Genomic DNA, 18,878 nt, shown 5'->3' on the forward strand with positions numbered 1-18,878 from the left:
AGGGCAACTTGCTCCAATTAGAATTTTTATGTTCCTCGTGATCCTTGGTGACTCCCATGAGGTTCTTTATTCTCCACTGCCGTGCCAGGAATGGATTCCACAGCCAGTTCTCTCTTTCACAAGCAGAACCATTAAAAGCAACTCTGTCCCTCGGAGGAAATCATGCTTTCTTAGTACTACAGAGCCTTTCGAATTTGTTTAAAATCTACTGTTCTGCTGATGGTAGGGCAGGGAGAGGGATGTTTTCTTTAGGGAGGAGTATGTGTGTGTGTGTGTGTGTGTGTGTGTGTGTGTGTGTGTGTGTGGAGTGGGTGCTCTTTGAAACTGTAATAGTTGAGAGGGTAATACTATTGTTTATTTTACACTGTCCTACTCCTCCCTCTTTCCCCCTCAACACACAACAAACTGTACAAATGAACAAGAGAAGTTGATGCATAGACTCACGCTGCCACCCTGCAGCAGTCTCTCCTGCTGCAGAAAGCACTCCTGCTCCAGGCAGTCGGAGCTGCATTGTTGGGCATGATCGCTTGGGCTGGGGAGGCTGTGGAAACTGTCTCGCCCGCATGTAAAGAACCATCGGGTTACTTAAAGGAGCAACACGACTCTCACCTTGCAAGGAGGAAAGCTGACTTGGATGAGCAAGCCCGACAGTCCTCGGTGCTCTCTGGCACATGCATTTCATCCGACTGTGCTTAGCTTTGCTTTTGTCAGACCACTCTTTCCCCTCTGGTTATCAGGAGCAAATTAGTTTTCAGCTTTGTTTTGTGTTTCTTTTTTCATTTAACACATCTCTTCTTACGCTGGTGATATCATCCCTGGAAGACTGAGACGTAAGAGGAGTGAATCATGTATCACCTTCACATCTCTTCTAGAATTACATCAGCAGAGCCCTAGGGTGCAGTGAGGATAAAAGCCAAAAGTAGAGGGGAGGGAGGAGGAAAGAGGAGAGCACCAGGAGGGGGGAGGAAGGGAGCCGGTTCTTTTGCAGTCAGCTCCTTTTCTTCTTCCTCCTTCCTCAACCCCTATACCCCCTTCCTTATTTATAAATCAGACAAGAGGAAAAACCAGACAGTTGCCTTATATTTATTGATGGTGTTGGTTTAAATGTCATTTGTCTGAACTTTTGACCAATCACCATACCCCCATCGGTCACAGATGAAAGCCAACCTTAGCATTCTCACTGGACACATAAATCGGTTAAGAATGAAGACATGCAGACCCTGCCCCACCTCCAAGTATTATCCATATGATCCCCACCCTCTTATATGATCCCCACCCTCTTTAACGTTCTCATCAATTTTAAACAGCAAAGGAACTTGGCAACGTGTGGAGATCATTGGAAATGTGAAATCTAGTCATGCAAGAGAGTGAAGGCCCACACAGCTGTCTGCTGGTCAGGTGAGAACAGAGTGGAGGGCACACGATGCGGGTGCCTAGGTAGGGTGGGATTTGACTTTCCTGACCTCTCTCTAGCTGAGGGTTTTAAAATGTCATTCAATGATGCGTATCTGAGGTATTCAAGGAGAGGGACAGGGACTCTCAACCAAACCAAAACATGGTGATAGGTTCGAAGGCCTGGACCTTGTCTTAATGCCCATAAGAAATGACTCTGGCCCTAGCCGGTTTGGCTCGGTGGACAGAGTGTCGGCCTGCGGACTCAAGGGTCCCAGGTTCGATTCCAGTCAAGGGCATGTACCTTGGTTGCGGGCACATCCCCAGTAGGGAGCGTGCAGGAGGCAGCTGATAGATGTTTCTCTCTCATCAGTGTTTCTAACTCTCTATCCCTCTCCTTTCCTCTCTGTAAAAAAATCAATAAAATATATTTTTTAAAAAAAGAAATGACTCTGAATACTTTACTATTATTTCCCACCCACCCTTTGTTTTGCTTTGCTTTTCTAAAGATAGTCTTATGCCTGAACCACTCCCATTAATTAGAAAGAAAAATCTTTCATCCTCCATTCCTCTATGGCTCCAGTGAATCCTAGACTCCTTAAAATCTCTGGGTCTAGTTGCTCACAACATGTTTTTGATGAAAATAAAGCAACGGGGCCTCAGGACACCAGGGAAAGCCAGGAGTGCAATCCATTTCTGCAATACCAAAGGGGCCCAAAGGGGCAAAGGGAAAAAACAATTTGCAGAAGGCACAGCTTTGGCAGCATCTTATTACAACTTCTAGCTGACCGGGGTGTAGCCAAATTAGAGACATCTGTTTGGAATTTACAACAGAAACAAACAGAAAGCATGAAAGCCCTAAGACATACACACACACCAAACTCTAACAGCTCTTCACTGCCTTGACCTCCACACCATTCCTTGCTTTTCCTCCCAGGGGAAAAAAAAAAAGGTTCTCCCACTTCTCAGAAATCTCCTTCTTTGGGTCTCTAGTTCATCTTTAAAACTCCCTGAGCTGCTTGTAAAGGAAAAGATTACATCGTATTCTTACACTTGATCGTGAGCACGAACCTCGTAAAACCTCACAAGATGTCGAAAGTCACTCCTCCCTAAATAACCTCGCAGGTCTGAGTGAGGAACAGAACTCAGAGACCAGAGGAAACCCACACTCACAGAAGTGAATTAATGAAGAAGATGGAATATACTTGAGAAGGCTGTCCCCAGCCACAGTACCCAGAGTGGCAAAGGGCCAGAGGGGCCCCAGTCTTCCTATAAAGTGGGTTTCCCTCCCCTATTCACCTTCAAGCAAGGCAGAGGCCAAACACTGTCTGACCACACCATCCTGTTGATGGACACACCCTCTCCTCCCCCCTCCTCCCAAGCATTCTCCGCAGCAGTTCCAGAAGCTCACCTGTTCTGTTCAATTTTCCTCTTTATTCTCTTCCCACTGGCGGGCAAACAGAACCAGAGCAGTGCTACTCTTCAAAAATAACAAAATGTTTTATACACATTTCTGTATATACAACTGAACAACATTTTACATGTCCCTTTTGCACAGCAAAAGATATAAACATCCAGCTCTGAGAACAGTTATGTACAAAAAAAGATGTCAAAAATACTTCACAACAGTGCAAAAATATTTTACACAGTATCATGGAGTGAGATCTTTTGAGCAGGATGAAGGTGTGTGTGTTTCTAAAGGAAAACTCCTTTTTTAGATATTAGATGTCTTTAACTGTAAACAAAATGCAACTTTCTTTCCTTTTCCTCTCTTCCCCCCTCCCCCTCCCCAAACAAATATTTGAGGAATTTGGCAGAATTTCAAGGGTCTTAGTCTGAGGTAAACAACCCAAGCTCTTGCACCAAAAAACTGGAGGCAAAGAGGCGGCACAAAAACAGCCTCAAACATTGTGAGAGTAAATTCCTTTTTCTTTTCAACGATATGCCAATGACAATGCTAGGCTGCTCCCGGGTGAGGGGTGGGGAGGAAGTTAACCCCTCCTCCAGGGGCCCCAACTGCCCCACAAACAGGAAGCTGGCCGGCGGGCCCCTGACGCCTGCAGGACTTTTGCTAACTTCAGCGGGCATTTCCCTCACCCCGGACCCCAAGGGGCTGCCTCTCTCCTTCCTGGTAGGGTTTCCCCACCCCATCCCCACACATCCAGCCACATCTCCGTAGGCAACCTGAGCTCCACTTAAAACAGAGCCAAATGTGTTCAGGGAGAGAAGCAGGAACTCTGGGCCTTAAGTGTCCCATTTTCCCTTTCCTGGGCGCAAGCGGTGTCAGGGCTAGGTCAGGGAGCTGTCGAGGAGGCTGTTGGGGAGTCACGGTGGGGCGGCAGGGCGCGCGCAGAAGGTTTCGGGGAGCTCAGCCCGAGCGCGGCTCGTCGGGGCTGGCGCGGTCCGTAGGGCCAGACTGGTCCCCGGCGGTGGCAGAGGTGGCATCTGGGCCGCCGCCTTCTATGGAGCTCTCGCTGCCGGTGCTCTCACCAGACAGCAGGCGCGTCACCCGCAAGTCGGCCTGCAGGCTTCGCACGTCGTTGCCGAAGCTGAGCTCGCCCAGGTCGTTAATAAGCTGCGACAGCTCGGCCTTCACGTCGGAGGGGCTACCCAGCAGCAAAGGCGGTGGCCCCGCCCCGGGTCCCAACGAGACCCCACTACCCCCCAGCGCCTCCTCCCGGCCACTCTCCAACGTGTCCAGCAAGTCCCCACATTCGAAGTGCATGGCGGCCACCACCAGCGCCCGCTGCGCCTCGGCCTCTTCCTCTGCCGGATCCTTCTCCCTGGCACGATCCTCTTCCTCCTCCTCCTCCTCCTCCTCCAGGTAGCTCTCGGTGTGCTCCTCTTCCTCTTCTTCCTGCAGCTCCTCCTCCTGCTGTTCACCGACCAGGTCCTCAGTGATCGAGCCGAGTTTGGGCGCGCTGCGGCTGCGCTCCACCGGCGGCTTGTAGCAGCAAGGTCCGTGCAGGAGCAGCTTGCGCAGCGGCACCAGCGGGATGGTGTGCGCGCCCACCAGCTCCTGCTGCTGGTGACGCGCGTCGTCCCGCCGCTTGAGCCGTTTAAATTCCGCCAGTGCGTTGGCCGACGTTTGGTAGAGCAGCAGGGCCATGGCCTGCGCCTTCTCGGGCTTGGACACCAGCACCGCGTGACAGCGCAGCATTACCGCTTTGTGCTTGAGCTCGTGCCGGTACACCCAGGCGAAGACCTTGGGCAGCCGCGCGTCCGCCACGCAGTAGGTAACGCGGTGCAGCAGGTAGAGGTGGCCCGGGCGGCGCAACGCGCGCTCTTCGGCGTGCACCATGCGGATACCCTGCGCACTCACAGTCAGCTTCATCTTGGTGCCCTGACGGCCCGCCTCGCTCTTGCTCCAGATCTTGCCCACCGCGAGGTCGGTGCAGCCGTCGCCGCGCGCCTGGATGGTGGTGGCATTGCCCAGGTAGAGCACGGTGTAAGTGGGGTCCTCGCTGGTGATGTGCAGCTTCTTGCGCTTGGAGCGGAACATGCTGCCCACCCGGCTGAGCGCGCCTTCGGGGCACGCCCGCGCCAACGAGCTGAGAGCCGAGTAGTGCAGGCTCACCGCGTAGCCCTTGGGCTTGGACGCCTGCCTTGGCGGCGCCTCGGCTAGCAGCTCGAACTTGTGTTTCTTCCACGGCAGCATCTCCGGAGGGCGCCCCCGCGCAGCTGGGCGGCGGCGGCCGAGCGCTGAGTGCGAGCCCAGCTGAGCCACCCGCCTAGGCCAGGCTCGGCCCCGGGCAAGACCGAAAATTAAAACTCTGCTGGGAGTGGTCCAGTGGTAGGGGTTGGGGGCGGGATAAGGGTGTAGTGCTAGAGAACCCTGCAGGGATCAGGGGCAGAATTTTTTTTTAAAGGAAGAAAATATTCAGTTGCGAGTGTGGAAAAACGCACACAGGATTTACCCTAGCTTGGGCAAAGACGGAGGCAGTCTTAGGCAAGCAAAGTGCGAAAAAGACCGAAAGAGAGTAAAACGGAAAATATGAGAGAGAGAGAGAGAGAGAGAGAGAGAGAGAGAGAGAGAGAGAGAGAGAGAGAGAGAGAGAGATGCGCGCCTGCAAATAGAGGGACCCCAAGCAAAAGCAGCCGAGATGGTGCGAGAATAAAGCAGGAACTCCTCGGCGAAGGTGGAAAGGGCCCCCTCTCACACACAGTTCCCAAGGCTGGGGCCAGACACCTCGGAAACTCAGCAGCGAGTAAGGCCAGGGGCCAGTGCTCCCCACCCCCACGGGGTGCTGGAGGCAGGCTGCCGCTCCGCGGGGCTGGTCCCAGAATCAGTTCCGTGCCCCAACGGCGGTCAGATGGAGGGTCCGGCTGGCCGCGGCGGGCCCGGCGCAGCAGTCCGGTCTTGGCTCACTGCATCTTGGCTCCAACCGGGCGCCGGGGGTTCAGGCTCGGCCGGCTCACCGTCCGGGCTGGCTCGGCCGGGGCAGCGCGGGGCTCCACAGGCGGGGCGCGCGCATGGTCGGCTCCGGGGACGGTCGCTACCTCATTTCTTCCCTCCGGGGGTGTCCAACTCCGCTCCCGGTGTCCCCTCTCGATCTGCTACCCGCCTCTGCAGCGCGACCCCTCGGGTTCTGGGAGCGCTGGCCGGCTCGCCAGCCTCACATCCTTGCCGTCCGAGAGGAAGACCTCGGGTAAATATAGGCCGGCGCAAACCATTTGCAGAGCGGGGACAGGGGAGGCGCAGGGAAGACTATCCGTTTCGGTCTCCGACGCCCTGCGGGTTCCCAGTCTCTTAAAGGGACCTGGTTGCAGTCACTGGTCGATGGAGTGGGGAGACCAGTCTAATCCAGCAATTACACCCCAAATTTACCATCATCTCTTTTATCGACAGGTAGCGCCAAGACCGGGGTTACCCCTCAGGAAAAAAACTCCGGATTTCTGACGCTCCACCCCCAGGATGAATTGCAACTCACTGAATAAATGTCTCCATCGAAACTTGAGGAGGTGGTAGAAGGTGGGATTTTATACTATAACCTACTATGCAGAAAGATTGGGGGAAATAGTGGTTCTTTCATTACATGGCAGCTGAGAATGACTGGGTGCTGTTTAATATTTTTTAAATATATTTTATTGATTTTTTTTTACAGAGAGGAAGGGAGAGGGATAGAGAGCTAAAAACATAAATGAGAGAGAAACATCGATCAGCTGCCTCCTGCACTCCCCCCACTGGGGATGTGCCGGCAACCAAGGTACATGCCCTTGACTGGAATCAGTCCGCAGGCTGACACTCTACCCACTGAGCAAAACCAGTCAGGGCTGTTTAATTTTTTTTTTTTTTTCAGAATTTTATTCTACTAAAGAAAATAGAGAGGGGCAAAGAAAACACCAAGACTCATTTTTCACTATCTTGGAGCCTTTCTCCACAGGTAATAGTGAGATGATTGGAGTGAACAATATACTATGTAAATATATAGTCTATAAATAAGGTGCTACCTGCTCCTAATCCCCAGCAGCGCCCCCTGCTGCTGTCCTGTTTCAGAGTATCTGTTTTCTGAGATATACACAGTTTCCAAGAAATGCTTACCTGTGATCAGAACTCAGTTTACTTTGACAAGCCAGTCATTCTATTTTATTACATCATTGACACAGTTTGGATGAGAATTCCCAGTAAAAATTCAAATGACGTTTTTATTTGAGTGTCGAATAATGCCAGGCCACCCTCCACTGGGAATGATAATCACATGAATCATGCTTTTCTTCTGTGCCAACTAGACAATGCAACTTTAATCTTCTGACCAGCTTGACCTTTGGCTAGTAACTCATTTCTGGGCCTTTGAAACAACCTGCTTGCCTCTATGGTCTTCTCAAGACAAAACAAAAAAAACTTCTGGCTGGAATGTGTGCTATATGCCCAGATGATCCTGCATCAAACTTCCAAATTCGTCCTAGAGGAGGACAGTGCGATCTCCACTCCATAGGCCCAGTCCACCAGGGGATTGTGGATGTCTCTGGCTTCTGTGCCAGATTTCAGAACCACATAGCCCTCCTGGAGAGTCCTGGCCTTCTACCTTTGCTAACGTCTAACCTTTTTTTAAACTCTAATTCAGTTTTCTCAGAGTCACTGGTGTTGAGTTTCAATTTAACTAACTGCTGAGTACCTTTTGGTGCCAGTCCCTGACCTAGTCCCTTGCAGACTCAATTCCTGTCTCCAAGAAGCTCCCAGTCCAATGAAGGATGTGAAGTCCACTCAACTCTGGGTTTGTAGGTTCTATGAGAGCACCCGGTATCCCCAGTGCCTGGTACCAATAGGCACTGCTTAATTGTTGAATTAATAAATGGGACATGCATGGAAATAAGAAGACAGAGTTGGGCCCTGAGAAAGACCCAAAACTGGAAGAAAAGGTTCATTACGACTAGGAGAGTCAGAGAAGGCTCCACAGAGGTGGTAACGTACGAAGGATGAAGAGCATTTCTTCATGCAGGTAAGAATTAAAGGGCTTTCGGGGTATAAATGACAGCAAAATTATAGAACATGAAAATGTATGTACATGTGCAGATCAGGATGGAGTTTAACTATTGTAACAATGAAAGAAGATGATTTCCTGATCAAAGAAGAAAGTTTCTTGATCATGCTTTTTGGGCCCTCCTTGTCTCTTCAGGAAGGAATGGCTGACTGGCCCCAGGCTATCATTAAACCAAAACTGTGACTTCTTACTGCTCAGTAGCACCGATGGGTTAATTGGAGGGGTACCAGGCATGATGTGGGCATGAGATAGTTAGGATTATAATAAGCCATTTAAGCCAAAATTAATTCATTCTTTGGCTCAAATTTCCAGAATATCTTGCAGTGGCAATGACATAGGCACTCCAAACAAAAACTTCCATTTAAAACACACCAAATTAACCTTTAACTGGTCCGTAATCTTGAAGTCTAACCCCTACACAAGTAGATGTCACATTCAAGCAGTTACCATTTCCAAACTGCTTAGAGGTCCAAGGGTCAGAAGGGTTTGGGGAGGAGGGTGTGGGGCAGGTGGTGGGAGCTAAGGTTGGCCTCGGCACCTGCGAGGGGTACCACCATGGGCTTCATGCAGTGGCAGGGAAGTTTCCACTGGAAGTCCAGGCTTTCCAGCAGCAGCCAGAGTGTCAGTCCCAGGCACCACAGAACTGCTCCTGTGGACTGGTCTCTGCCACACCTGGACTACCTTCCTTTTTTAATGTTTTTTTTAATGGGCCATAAATGACTCTCTTGACAAGAGTCATTTAATATTTTTATTGATTTAGAGAGAGAGAGAGGAAGAAGAGGGAGAGAGAGAAACATCAATCAGCTGCCTCCTACACCACCACCTCCCCACCAGGGGCTGAGCCCGCAACATGGGCTTGTGCCCTGACCAGGAATCGAACTGGCAACCTTTCGGTGCATGGGACAACGCCCAAGCAATGAGCCACACCAGTCAGGGCTGGACTACCTTCTTAATAAGCTTGTTTTCAACCTTGGGAGGACAGAAAGGCTCTAGAAGACAAATGGGAACACTCCTGTGTGTGAGTCATGCTCTGTGCCTGTGCTCAAAGACCCAGGAGGAGGACCAAGCTGTCTCCTCGGGGCCGGGGCCAGCCTCTGGGGCCCACCTCACCTTTTGGAGAAGCTGGCCGCCCTTCAGAAAGCACAAGTCACAACTGCGGCTGTATTTTGTTGGGAAAGCTAGTGGCGTCCCCTATGAGCCCACACCACAGATCTGAGACATAGGGCATTTCCAGAACAGAACTTCAGCAAAGTCAGTTGGGGAAGTGGTCGGACCCCACTGGAAGGCAGACTGCAGGTTTTTTTTGTTATGACACTGCCCCATCTACTGGTGCCAGGCAGAAGTACCACTTGGTGAGATGGTTTCTCATAGAACCGGATAAGCCAGTGGTTGAATCAACACACAGCCAAGTCACAGCTGGAAAGCCGCCCGGCTTCTACTTTGACATCTGAGAGTCAGCCTTTTAGCTTTCAGGCTGGCTTTCTCCCACCTCATATCTTGCATAATGCTCTTCCCTTCGGCCCCCTTGCCTAACATCCTACTGAATGAACATTGGCTTCAGAGACAACAAATGATGAATCTGGAATCTTCAAAGTCATTCAACAAATATTTGTTGAGAGTCTATTGAGGGTGTGACATAGTTGCTGGGGATATTGCATTAAAGAAGACAGACAGGGATTTGCCCTAATGAGATTTATAGCCTATGGGGAGGCAGATAATAAGCAAACAAATAACTAATAAGACATCAGATAGCAATAAGTCTCTGAAGAAAAGAAAGCAGTGTTAGGAATGGAAGGTGGCTGGTTTAGACAGCATGGCCAGGAAAGACATCTCTGGGTAGAGACCTGAATGAGATGGAGCCAGCCATGCAAAGATGGGGGAGGGGATGATGACATTCCACCCTGCACTGGCCAGTATGATAGCCACGTGAGGGTAATGAGCACTTGGAATGCAGTTGGTCCAAACTGAGATGTGAAGCAAGTATGAAATACACACTGAATTTTGAAGAATTAGTAAGACAAAAAATGATGTAAAAATAGCTCAACAATTTCATAGTAATTGTATATTGAATAATATTTTGGCTGTGTCAAGTTAAAGAGAATATGTTCTTAAAATTAATTTTGTCTGTTTCCTTGTACCTCTTTAATGTGGGAACTAGAAGATTGACAACTATATATGGGCAGCATTGTGCTAGGCAAAGGGCATAGCTAATATGAAGGCCTCAAGGTGGGAATAAGGTTAGCCAGTTCAAAACTGAGCTCCAGCTTCAAAAACCCCACTGTGTAATCCCAGCCTTTTACGCTGCCAGCCCTCTTAATTCCTGACTCCTATCACATGAGTTCTTCAACCTCAAGACCTCCGAGATCTACATCAACATTCCACAGAGTGGACTCACCCCCACCAGCTGCATCAGAATTTGCTGGCCCAATTCCTGGATCACACCCATAAATCAAAATCTCTGCTTAAACTCCTCCGGTGACTGAACATATACTATAGTTTGGGGAGACCTACCCTAACCCACTTTATTTCTCCTAGTATCAGTTCCTTTCCTACCTCTTTCCTTCTGCTCCTCCCCATCCGAGACCTTCCAGATGAGCACCGGGTCCACAGTTTCTGTACATCATTTCCACCCAGCAGAGCCCCAACCCTGGACCAATACCACAGTCCATATGCTCTGCTTCTGGAGCTGGACTGCTGAGTAGAATCTCTAAGATAGTCTACCCTTGACACATTGTGACCTCTCCTATAGTAAACAGAATAATCCCCGCCCCCTCCAAAAAAAAAAAAAAAAAAAGATGTATCTGTCCTAATCCCCAGAACCAGATGTATCTGTCCTAATCCCCAGAACCTGTGAGTATGGGGGAAGGGAAAGGAAGATTGTAGATGAAGTTAAGGTTGCTAACTAGCTGACCTTAAAATAGTGAGAGGACCCCCAATTATCCAGATGGGCCAATGAAATTACCAGTCTCCTTCAAAGTGGAAGTGCGAACCTCCAAAACATCAAGTGAAATGAAAGAAGCCAGACACAAAGGTCATGTATTGTGGTAGGCTATCTGTGTGAACTATCCACAGTAGGTGAATCCATAATGACAGAACCAAGATTGGTGGTTGCCAGGGGCTGGAGGGAGGGAAGAATGGGGGAAAACTACTTAATGAATGTGGTTTTCCTTTCAGAGTGATGAAAATGTTTTGGAGCTAGATGTAGTAATTGCACAACATTGTGAATATACTAAATATCAATTAATTGTTCACTTGAAATGATTAATATTATTTATGCATCTCATCGTGATTTTTTTATTGAAAGGAGGCAGGAGAGTGTCAGAGTGATGCAATATGAGAAGGTCTCCACCCTTCCTTCCTTGAAGATGGAGGGAGGGGGCAACAAGCCAAAGAATGCAGGCAGCCTCTAGATGCTGGGAAAGGCGAGGACTGATTCTCCCCTAGAACTTCCAGAAAGGATACCCTATGACACCTTGATGCTAGCCCAGCAAGACCCATGTTGGACTCCTAACCTGCAGAATTGTAGCTCTGTGTTGATTTAAGCCAAGTTTATGTTAATTTGTTACAGCAGCCACTTTCCTCTTATCCTGACTCCATTTCCTCTTCCACTCCCCTCAGTGAGTGCCCTGAATCCTCACCACTTTTCCAAAGCTTCCCACTCCCCATCAGAGCCAAGCAAGGGGCTTGGTGCTTCCTTAAGAAAACTGAGGCAGTAGAGTAATGTTAACTGTGTGCCAACCCCCTCAACCACATCCTCACCCATTCTCACCTCTCTGCCCCAGGCTCAAAAGCCTCTCTTCCTTTATATCCATTCCCTCAAATCTACGCTTCAAACCACAGATTTGACAGTATGCCTCTTTCTATTATGACAATTCAGTGGCTTCCCACCAATCACAGGTTATGGGCTCAACTTCTCATTATAACACATGAGAATTGTCAGGTCTGGCACCTGCCTACCTCTCCAGCCTCATTCACACTTCTCCCGGCCTTGGGATTTCTGCTCCAGTGAGGAAAAATGGCCCGTGCTTCTGATCATGCTCATGAGACTGTTTCTTGTCTTCTGGCCATTCTTATGTGGTTCTGTCTAACTGGAATGACCTTCTTCTGCCACTTCTCCAGGCTGAACCCTACTCATCTTTAAAGAGCCACCTCAGGTGCCAACTTCTCCAGAAAAGTGCCTGGCCTCCCTAACTTCTTCTCCACCCTCTCCTATGGGTATCTATACTTCTGCTCTTGTCTCACTGATATTATCCTTAACTGCCTGCCTCCCTCACTAAACTGTGAGCTCCTTTAGGAAAGTGACGGTATGTAATTCACCCTTCTGCCCCAGCTACTAGCACCAATGCCTCCCTAGTTAGTATGCCATAAATGTTTGTGGAATGAACAGTAGCCATGTGTTTATTTTCACAGCAATCAGACTATCATAAACACAGATTGTCAGAACTGAAGAAGGCCTTCCAGACAGCCGATCTCTTCAAACATCCCCTCCCCACAGGTTTTACGGATGAGGGACATGTCAAAACAAGAGTAGGACCCATGTAGCCTGAATCTAAATTCAGGGCATTTTTCTTCAGCAAAACATAAAGCCAGAGGCTTTTAAACACATAAATATGAAGAACAAACATTCTACACTCTCTCACCTTCTATGAAGGGCTATGTTTTGGGGGCTTCTGAGTTCATTGGGTGGACTGGACCAGAACAGCCCTCCTCAACCAAACATCCTTCTCCCTGTGATCTGACTGAGCTGTCGCTCTCTGGGACCTTAATCAAAAGTCCCCTTGTTGCTGGCTCTCACTGCCACCGAAGAGTTAGAGCAAGCATGTCAAACTTGCAGGCCGCATGCAGCCCACAACGAATATTTTTGCGGCCCAGCCAATATAATGTGAAGAAACGTTTTAATAAATGTTTTGTAACTTAATTTTTACAATATCCCGTTATACATAATTATTAATAACGAACTACAACGTTCACTAATGACTGATTACTATAATCGTGTTGCATTCATTTCCCTCACACGCCTTATGTGCAGGCGCACCATTTCTCTCCCTAATACTAGCAGCGAATATTCTCGCAGCCGATTGCCACGTCATTAGTTTTGTACTGACTTGTTTGGTGAAGCTTTTGGTTTTTTGCAGCCCACATGAACTTAAACCTTGTTTATTTGGCCTGTGTTAGCCTTTGAGTTTGACATGCTTGGGTGAGTCTAGCATGGCTGTCATGGTCATGCTCAGACTTTGGTTCCCCCTAGTGGTCAAGATATGCTCAGGTTCATGAGAGTCTGGTGGCCCATTGGGTTCCTCTGCTCTGCCCAGTGACCCTTGACCTCTCTGGGGTTTGCACTTCAAAAACAGTAAGAGTTGTAGCAGTTCTCATTTTTCAGGAAATAGTATAAAGAAGTACCAATGAAATTACATGTGCATGGTAAATACTTGGAGATTTTCAAATTGAGAGTAGAGAGGATGTTATGTAACCTATGTTTTAGTTTGTCTTTTTTTTTTTTTTAATTCTCCTGGGCATGTGGGCCTGGCACATCATTTAGGCAGGCTATGAAAATGAGCTGTTTTCAATCACAAATATTTACTATACTGGCCTCTCCCCACTGGGCACTGGGGTTATGCATATGGTCTCACCCTTAAGGAGGTTATAATCCAACTTGGGGCCCAGTGCACAAATTCGTGCACCTTGAAAGGAACTGTGGGCCGTGAGGCTGTGGTACAGGGGTGGGTCTCAGCCCATCCTCCATGCCCCCACCTGGCTGCTTCTGCCACAGCACCCCCCGCCCCATCCCCTGTCTGCTGGCAGCCCTGCTCCCACCGCCCCTGCTCCCACACATTGACGGCGCTGGCCCCGCTCCCCACCGCTGACAGCACAGAGTGATTGGGGCCAGCGCCATCAGCAGATGCAAGCAGCGGCTGCTGCCCCGATCACCCCTCAGGAGCAGGGGGAGGTAGAGAAACCCTCAGGGACGATCGGGGCCAGCAGCTGCAGCTTGCACCCACTGATGGTGCTGAGTGATTGGGCACTGGCAGCAGGTGTGAGCAGCGGCTCCAGCACACAGGAGCAAAGAATTTTCAGTAACCACCAGAGGCTCACCCTGATGACAACAACCGGTGCCCCACCTTGGTCTGGTGCCCCCGCTCACCTGCTCCACCATCCCACCATTGCCAACGTCTGCCATGTTCTGCGCATGACCCCTGGTGGCCAGCGCACATTATAGTGACTGGTTGTTCGGTTGTTTGGTTGTTCTGCAATTCGGTCTATTTGCATATTAGCCTTTTATTATATAGGATACTCACTGATTCAGAATGGACTCAAGGAGGTATGTTGGGTATGCTGCAGGGGATGAAACATAGGTGCAAAAAAGTTTGATGTGTGATAATGAAGTCTGAGTTATCACAGGTCACTCTGGGGGTTTAAAGGGAAAATAACTTCTAGTCAAACAGTGAAGAGATGAGGTTCTCATCAAGGAGGGAATGGGCTTCATGCATCATTGAGGGAGGAGCAGGTTGCTATGAACAGCGACAGAAGCAAGAAGACCAGCGGGAGAAAACAGCTCACAAAGGCAATGGCTAGTGCTGAACGTTTATGGTTATGGCAAAAGCAGGGAACTCAAGCATGCTGAGCACCTACTACGTGTCTGACACTGTGCTAAGTGCTTTGGACACAGCTGGATGTTTCATCCTCATAAGAGTCTTGTGAGGTCCATGATATTCTCTTCATTTTACAGAGGCAACAGACTGAGTTTGGGAGAGTTACAAAACTTGCCCAAGATCTCCAAAACCTAAGTTCTTTGTGTTGGACTCAGGTTGGGGCCTGACTCCCAAGGGCCTTGAATAGCAGGCGGAGGTGTCTCTTGAACTGTGATTAGTCACTGTAGGCATCTGAGCAGGGATGTGCCATGATCAGAACTAGAGCCCAGACACCCACATCCCAGCCTGACTCACTGAGAGTCTGAAAGCAAGATGCTGCCCCTCTCTGGGCCCTCACCTTCCGGTTTGTGGGCTGAGCAATTCCCTTTCAGTTCTAAGATCGTAGGAGGCTGTTTTGGTTTCCTAACAAATTACCATAAACAGGGTGGCTTAAAACAACAGAATTATTTTCTCTCACAATTCTGGAAGCTGGAAGAAAGAAGCATACTTCCTTGTCTCTTAGCTTCTGGTGGTTGCCTGCAATCCTTGACTTATAGGTGTATCACTCTAATCTCTGCCTCCATCCTCACATGGTGTTCCCCTCGTGCCTTCTTTGCATGTGTCCAAAATTGTATCTTCTTATAAGGATACCTATCATTGCATTTTGGCCCACTGCAATTCCGTCTGACCTCACCTTTACTTGGTTACATCGGCAAAGACTCAATTTCCAAATAAAGTTTCATCCGTGGGTACCTGAGGTTAGGACTGAAACCTATCTTTTTGAGAGACATGATACAACTCAAAACAGAGGCCATGACAAAAAACTGCATGAGTGAGAGAGGAACAATAGACAAGTCAAATGTCTACAAACTCCAGAGGTTACCATGTGGTACACGCCTTCAGAGATTTTCTCACTAGGACCCTTGCTTGCCATGAAGCCATGCGGTCCCTCCTTTCATGGGCTGCTTACTAGGAATGTTTACCACCTAAATAAGGCCCGGGCAGAAATGCAAAGGCATGAGTAGGAAGTCAAGAGTAGTGAAATCATGAGCTTTGCAAGTGAGCCTTTCTCATCAGTGCCACCAGAAGCAATGGCCAGTAAAGAAGGACCAGAGTGGCATGTCCCCTCTGAAGGTGGAAGGAGGAGAAATCACTGTCCCTGCATGGTTAGCTTTGATATAGAAACCTTGGATCATAACATTTCCATTTGTAATGACAGTATTGTAACTAATGATGATTCAATTTGCTAGATAGTAGTTCACAGTGCCCTCAACCCTCACATGACAAAGAGGGCAGGATGGGGTCTTCTCCCCAAGTTACATGATGAAGATATCGCCCTACTATTGCCAGTCCAGGCACCCTTTCTGAAACCATCATTGTTCCTGTTGTTTCAGATTTAGGGGAAGGAGTCTGATAACCACCTTAATGGTCCTCTAATCCAATACCCACTTTGAAGCATGAACTTGCTTTAGAACACACTGACACTTGGTTAACTAGCCATTGCTTTGAACACCTCTGGTGACAGGGAGCTCACTACCATACAAAGCTGTCTATTACATCTTTGAACCACTCTGACTACAAGTTGACATAGTAACACTTATTAATAAATTTGCTACAACCAATGACATATTTCACAGACCTAGAACGAACTCTCCAAAAATTCATCTGGAATAAAAAAGACCCCGAATAGCTGCAGCGATCTGGAGAAAGAAGAACAAAGTAGGAGGGATCTCAATACCAGATATCAAGCTGTATTACAAAGCCACTGTTCTCAAAACTGCCTGGTACTGGCACAAGAACAGACATATAGATCAATGGAATAGAATAGAGAACCCAGAAATCGACCCAAACCAATATGCTCAATTAATATTTGACAAAGGAGGCAAGAACATACAATGGAGTCAAGACAGTCTCTTCAATAAATGGTGCTAGGAAAATTGGACAGATACATGCAAAAAAATGAAACTAGACCAGCCGTGGGCAAACTACAGCCCGCGGGCCGGATCCGGCCCGTTTGAAATGAATAAAACTAAAAAAAAAAAAAAAAAGACCGTACCCTTTTATGTAATGATGTTTACTTTGAATTTATATTAGTTCACACAAACATTCCATCCATGCTTTTGTTCCGGCCCTCCGGTCCAGTTTAAGAACCCATTGTGGCCCTCGAGTCAAAAAGTTTGCCCACCCCTGAACTAGACCACCAACATACACCATATACAAAAATAAACTCAAAATGGATAAAGGACTTCAATGTAAGACGGGAAACCATAAAAATATTAGAGGAATCCAAAGGTAACAAAATCTCAGCCATATGCCAAAGCACATTTCTTCACCGATACATCTCCTAGGGCATTGGAAACTAAAGAGAAAATAAACAAATGGGACTACATCAAAATAAAAAGCTTCTGCACAGCAAAAGAAACCATCAACAAAACAACAAGAAAGCCCACTGCATGGGAGAATATATTTGCCAATGTTATCACCGATAAGGGTTTAATCTACAACATTTATAGGGAACTCATACAACTTAACAAAAGGAAGATAAACAATCCAATCAAAAAAATGGACAAAGCACCTAAATAGACACTTTTCAAAAGAGGACATTCAGAAAGCCAAGAGACATATGAAACCATGCTCCAAGTCACTAATCAGCCTAGAGATGCAAATCAAAACAACAATGAGGTACCATCTCATACCTGTCAGAATGGCTATCATCAACAAATCAACAAACAACAAGTGCTGGAGAGGATGCAGAGAAAAAGGAACACTCGTGCACTGCTGGTGGGAATGCAGACTGGTGCAGCCACTATGGAAGACAGTATGGAGTTTCCTCAAAAAGTTAAAAATGGAACTCCCATTTGACCCATTGATCCCACTTCTAGGACTATATCCCAAGAAACCAGAAACACCAATCAGAAAGGATATATGTACCCCTATGTTCATAGCAGCACAATTTATAATAGCTAAGATTTGGAAACAACCTAAGTGCCCATCAGCAGATGAGTGGATTAGAAAACCGTGGTACATCTACACGATGGAATACTATGCTGCTGTTTAAAAGAAGGAATTCTTACCGTTTGCAACAGCATGGATGGAACTGGAGAGCATTATGCTAAGTGAAATAAGCCAGTCAGTGAAAGAAAAATACCACATGATCTTACTCATTTATGGATAATAAAGACCATTATAAACTGATGAACAAAAATAGATACAGAGGCCGAGCAGCATCGAACAGACTGTCAAACTACAGCAGGAAGGCTGGGAAGGGTTGCGGGGGTAAGAGATCAACCAAAGGACTTGTATGCATGCATATAAGCATAACCAATGGACACAAGACACTGGGGGGTGGGTGAGGCTGGGGGAAGGTCAAGGGGGGGAAAAAAGGAGACAAATGTACTACTTGTTGTAATATTTTAAGCAATAAAAAATAAATAAATTTGCTACAGTAATTTAAGTGGAGGGGTCACATTTAGAGACAAAAATATAAAATCCCAGTGGTCAGAAGGCCTTTCTGGTGGAGTAGGGGCTAATTGGTGTATAGTTCATGGATCCATCACTGACCTGAGTACTTAACCTTGGAGGAGTCCCTCTGTTGGCAAATGACTGCTAAACTGTGAGCTCTTAGTGGGTAGGTGGGTGGGGGAAGCAGAGAGATTGCCCGATACTGACCCCTAGAACTTAGTGATAAATCAGTAAAAGAATGAATGAATGAAAGAAACCTGGTGTTTTCTATTTGCAGATTTTAGAGTTGGTGATTATTAATTCTACTTCTAGCCTTCTTTATTTTGTTTTACTTTGCTTAACTTTATTGGGTCTCAAAATTTACAACTAAAAGTTTAGAACAATAATAGTGCCCTCTCCTACTTGACTGCTGTGAGGGGGAAAATAATTGCAAAATCATCTCTGAATAAAAGACCCTAGATATTCCACATATAACTACACGAATTGGGGGGTGGGGGGGGTCATAGGTTCAAATATAGTGTGCACAGGATCTTGTAGCCAGCATCACCAAAGCAAGAGGTCCTTTACACTTTACATTGCACACACAATGACGGCACAAGCAGGCAATCAATGTTTGATTGAAGTGACTCAATGATTCATAATAACCATAAATAAAGGGCTGCTGAATGATTGAAACTCACTCATGTGTGAGAATCCACTCATTTCCACAAGGGATAAATGGAGAATGACAGATAACCAAAGGGACTTTCCTTACTGATTCAGTGGCTCTGCAGAGACTGCCAGACTTCTATTTTCACAACTCTCAGCCTTATGCAAACTGCTTTAACGTCCTTTGGAAGAGAGTGGGCGAAGGGAGGGGTAGGGCTGCAACCTTGCCTTGGAACGATTTGTCTGCCACTGACACATTTTTGGC

At 47.6% G+C, this 18,878-nt stretch overlaps 2 protein-coding genes across 3 annotated transcripts; one reads left to right on the top strand and one right to left on the bottom strand.

Moving 5' to 3' along the window:
- Positions 1-1,063: 1,063 nt before the first annotated feature.
- On the bottom strand, positions 1,064-6,004 carry FAM43A (family with sequence similarity 43 member A). Its single transcript, XM_036349076.1, has one exon. The coding sequence runs from the start codon at positions 5,048-5,050 to the stop codon at positions 3,761-3,763; it is 1,290 nt and encodes a 429-aa protein (XP_036204969.1). The 5' UTR covers positions 5,051-6,004; the 3' UTR covers positions 1,064-3,760.
- On the top strand, positions 5,363-10,668 carry LOC118675975 (zinc finger CCCH domain-containing protein 18-like). 2 transcript variants are annotated; one of them, XM_036349078.1, is made up of 3 exons: positions 5,363-6,364; positions 7,123-7,832; positions 10,033-10,668. In XM_036349078.1, exon 1 carries the CDS (start codon positions 5,387-5,389, stop codon positions 6,290-6,292), a length of 906 nt encoding a protein of 301 aa, XP_036204971.1. In that variant the 5' UTR covers positions 5,363-5,386; the 3' UTR covers positions 6,293-6,364; positions 7,123-7,832; positions 10,033-10,668. The 2 variants fall into 2 exon arrangements, with proteins under 2 accessions (XP_036204971.1, XP_036204970.1); XM_036349077.1 differs by having other exon boundaries at positions 7,123-10,668.
- The last annotated feature ends 8,210 nt before the right edge of the window (positions 10,669-18,878 follow it).

This window comes from Myotis myotis, unplaced genomic scaffold (assembly GCF_014108235.1).
Source record: "Myotis myotis isolate mMyoMyo1 unplaced genomic scaffold, mMyoMyo1.p scaffold_m19_p_2, whole genome shotgun sequence".
NCBI lineage: Eukaryota > Metazoa > Chordata > Mammalia > Chiroptera > Vespertilionidae > Myotis > Myotis myotis.

Excerpts from the sequence above, each read along its gene's own strand:
- LOC118675975 (XM_036349077.1), top strand. The coding sequence starts at position 5,387 with ATGAGAGAGAGAGAGAGAGAGAGAGAGAGAGAGAGAGAGAGAGAGAGA.
- FAM43A (XM_036349076.1), bottom strand. The coding sequence starts at position 5,050 with ATGCTGCCGTGGAAGAAACACAAGTTCGAGCTGCTAGCCGAGGCGCCG.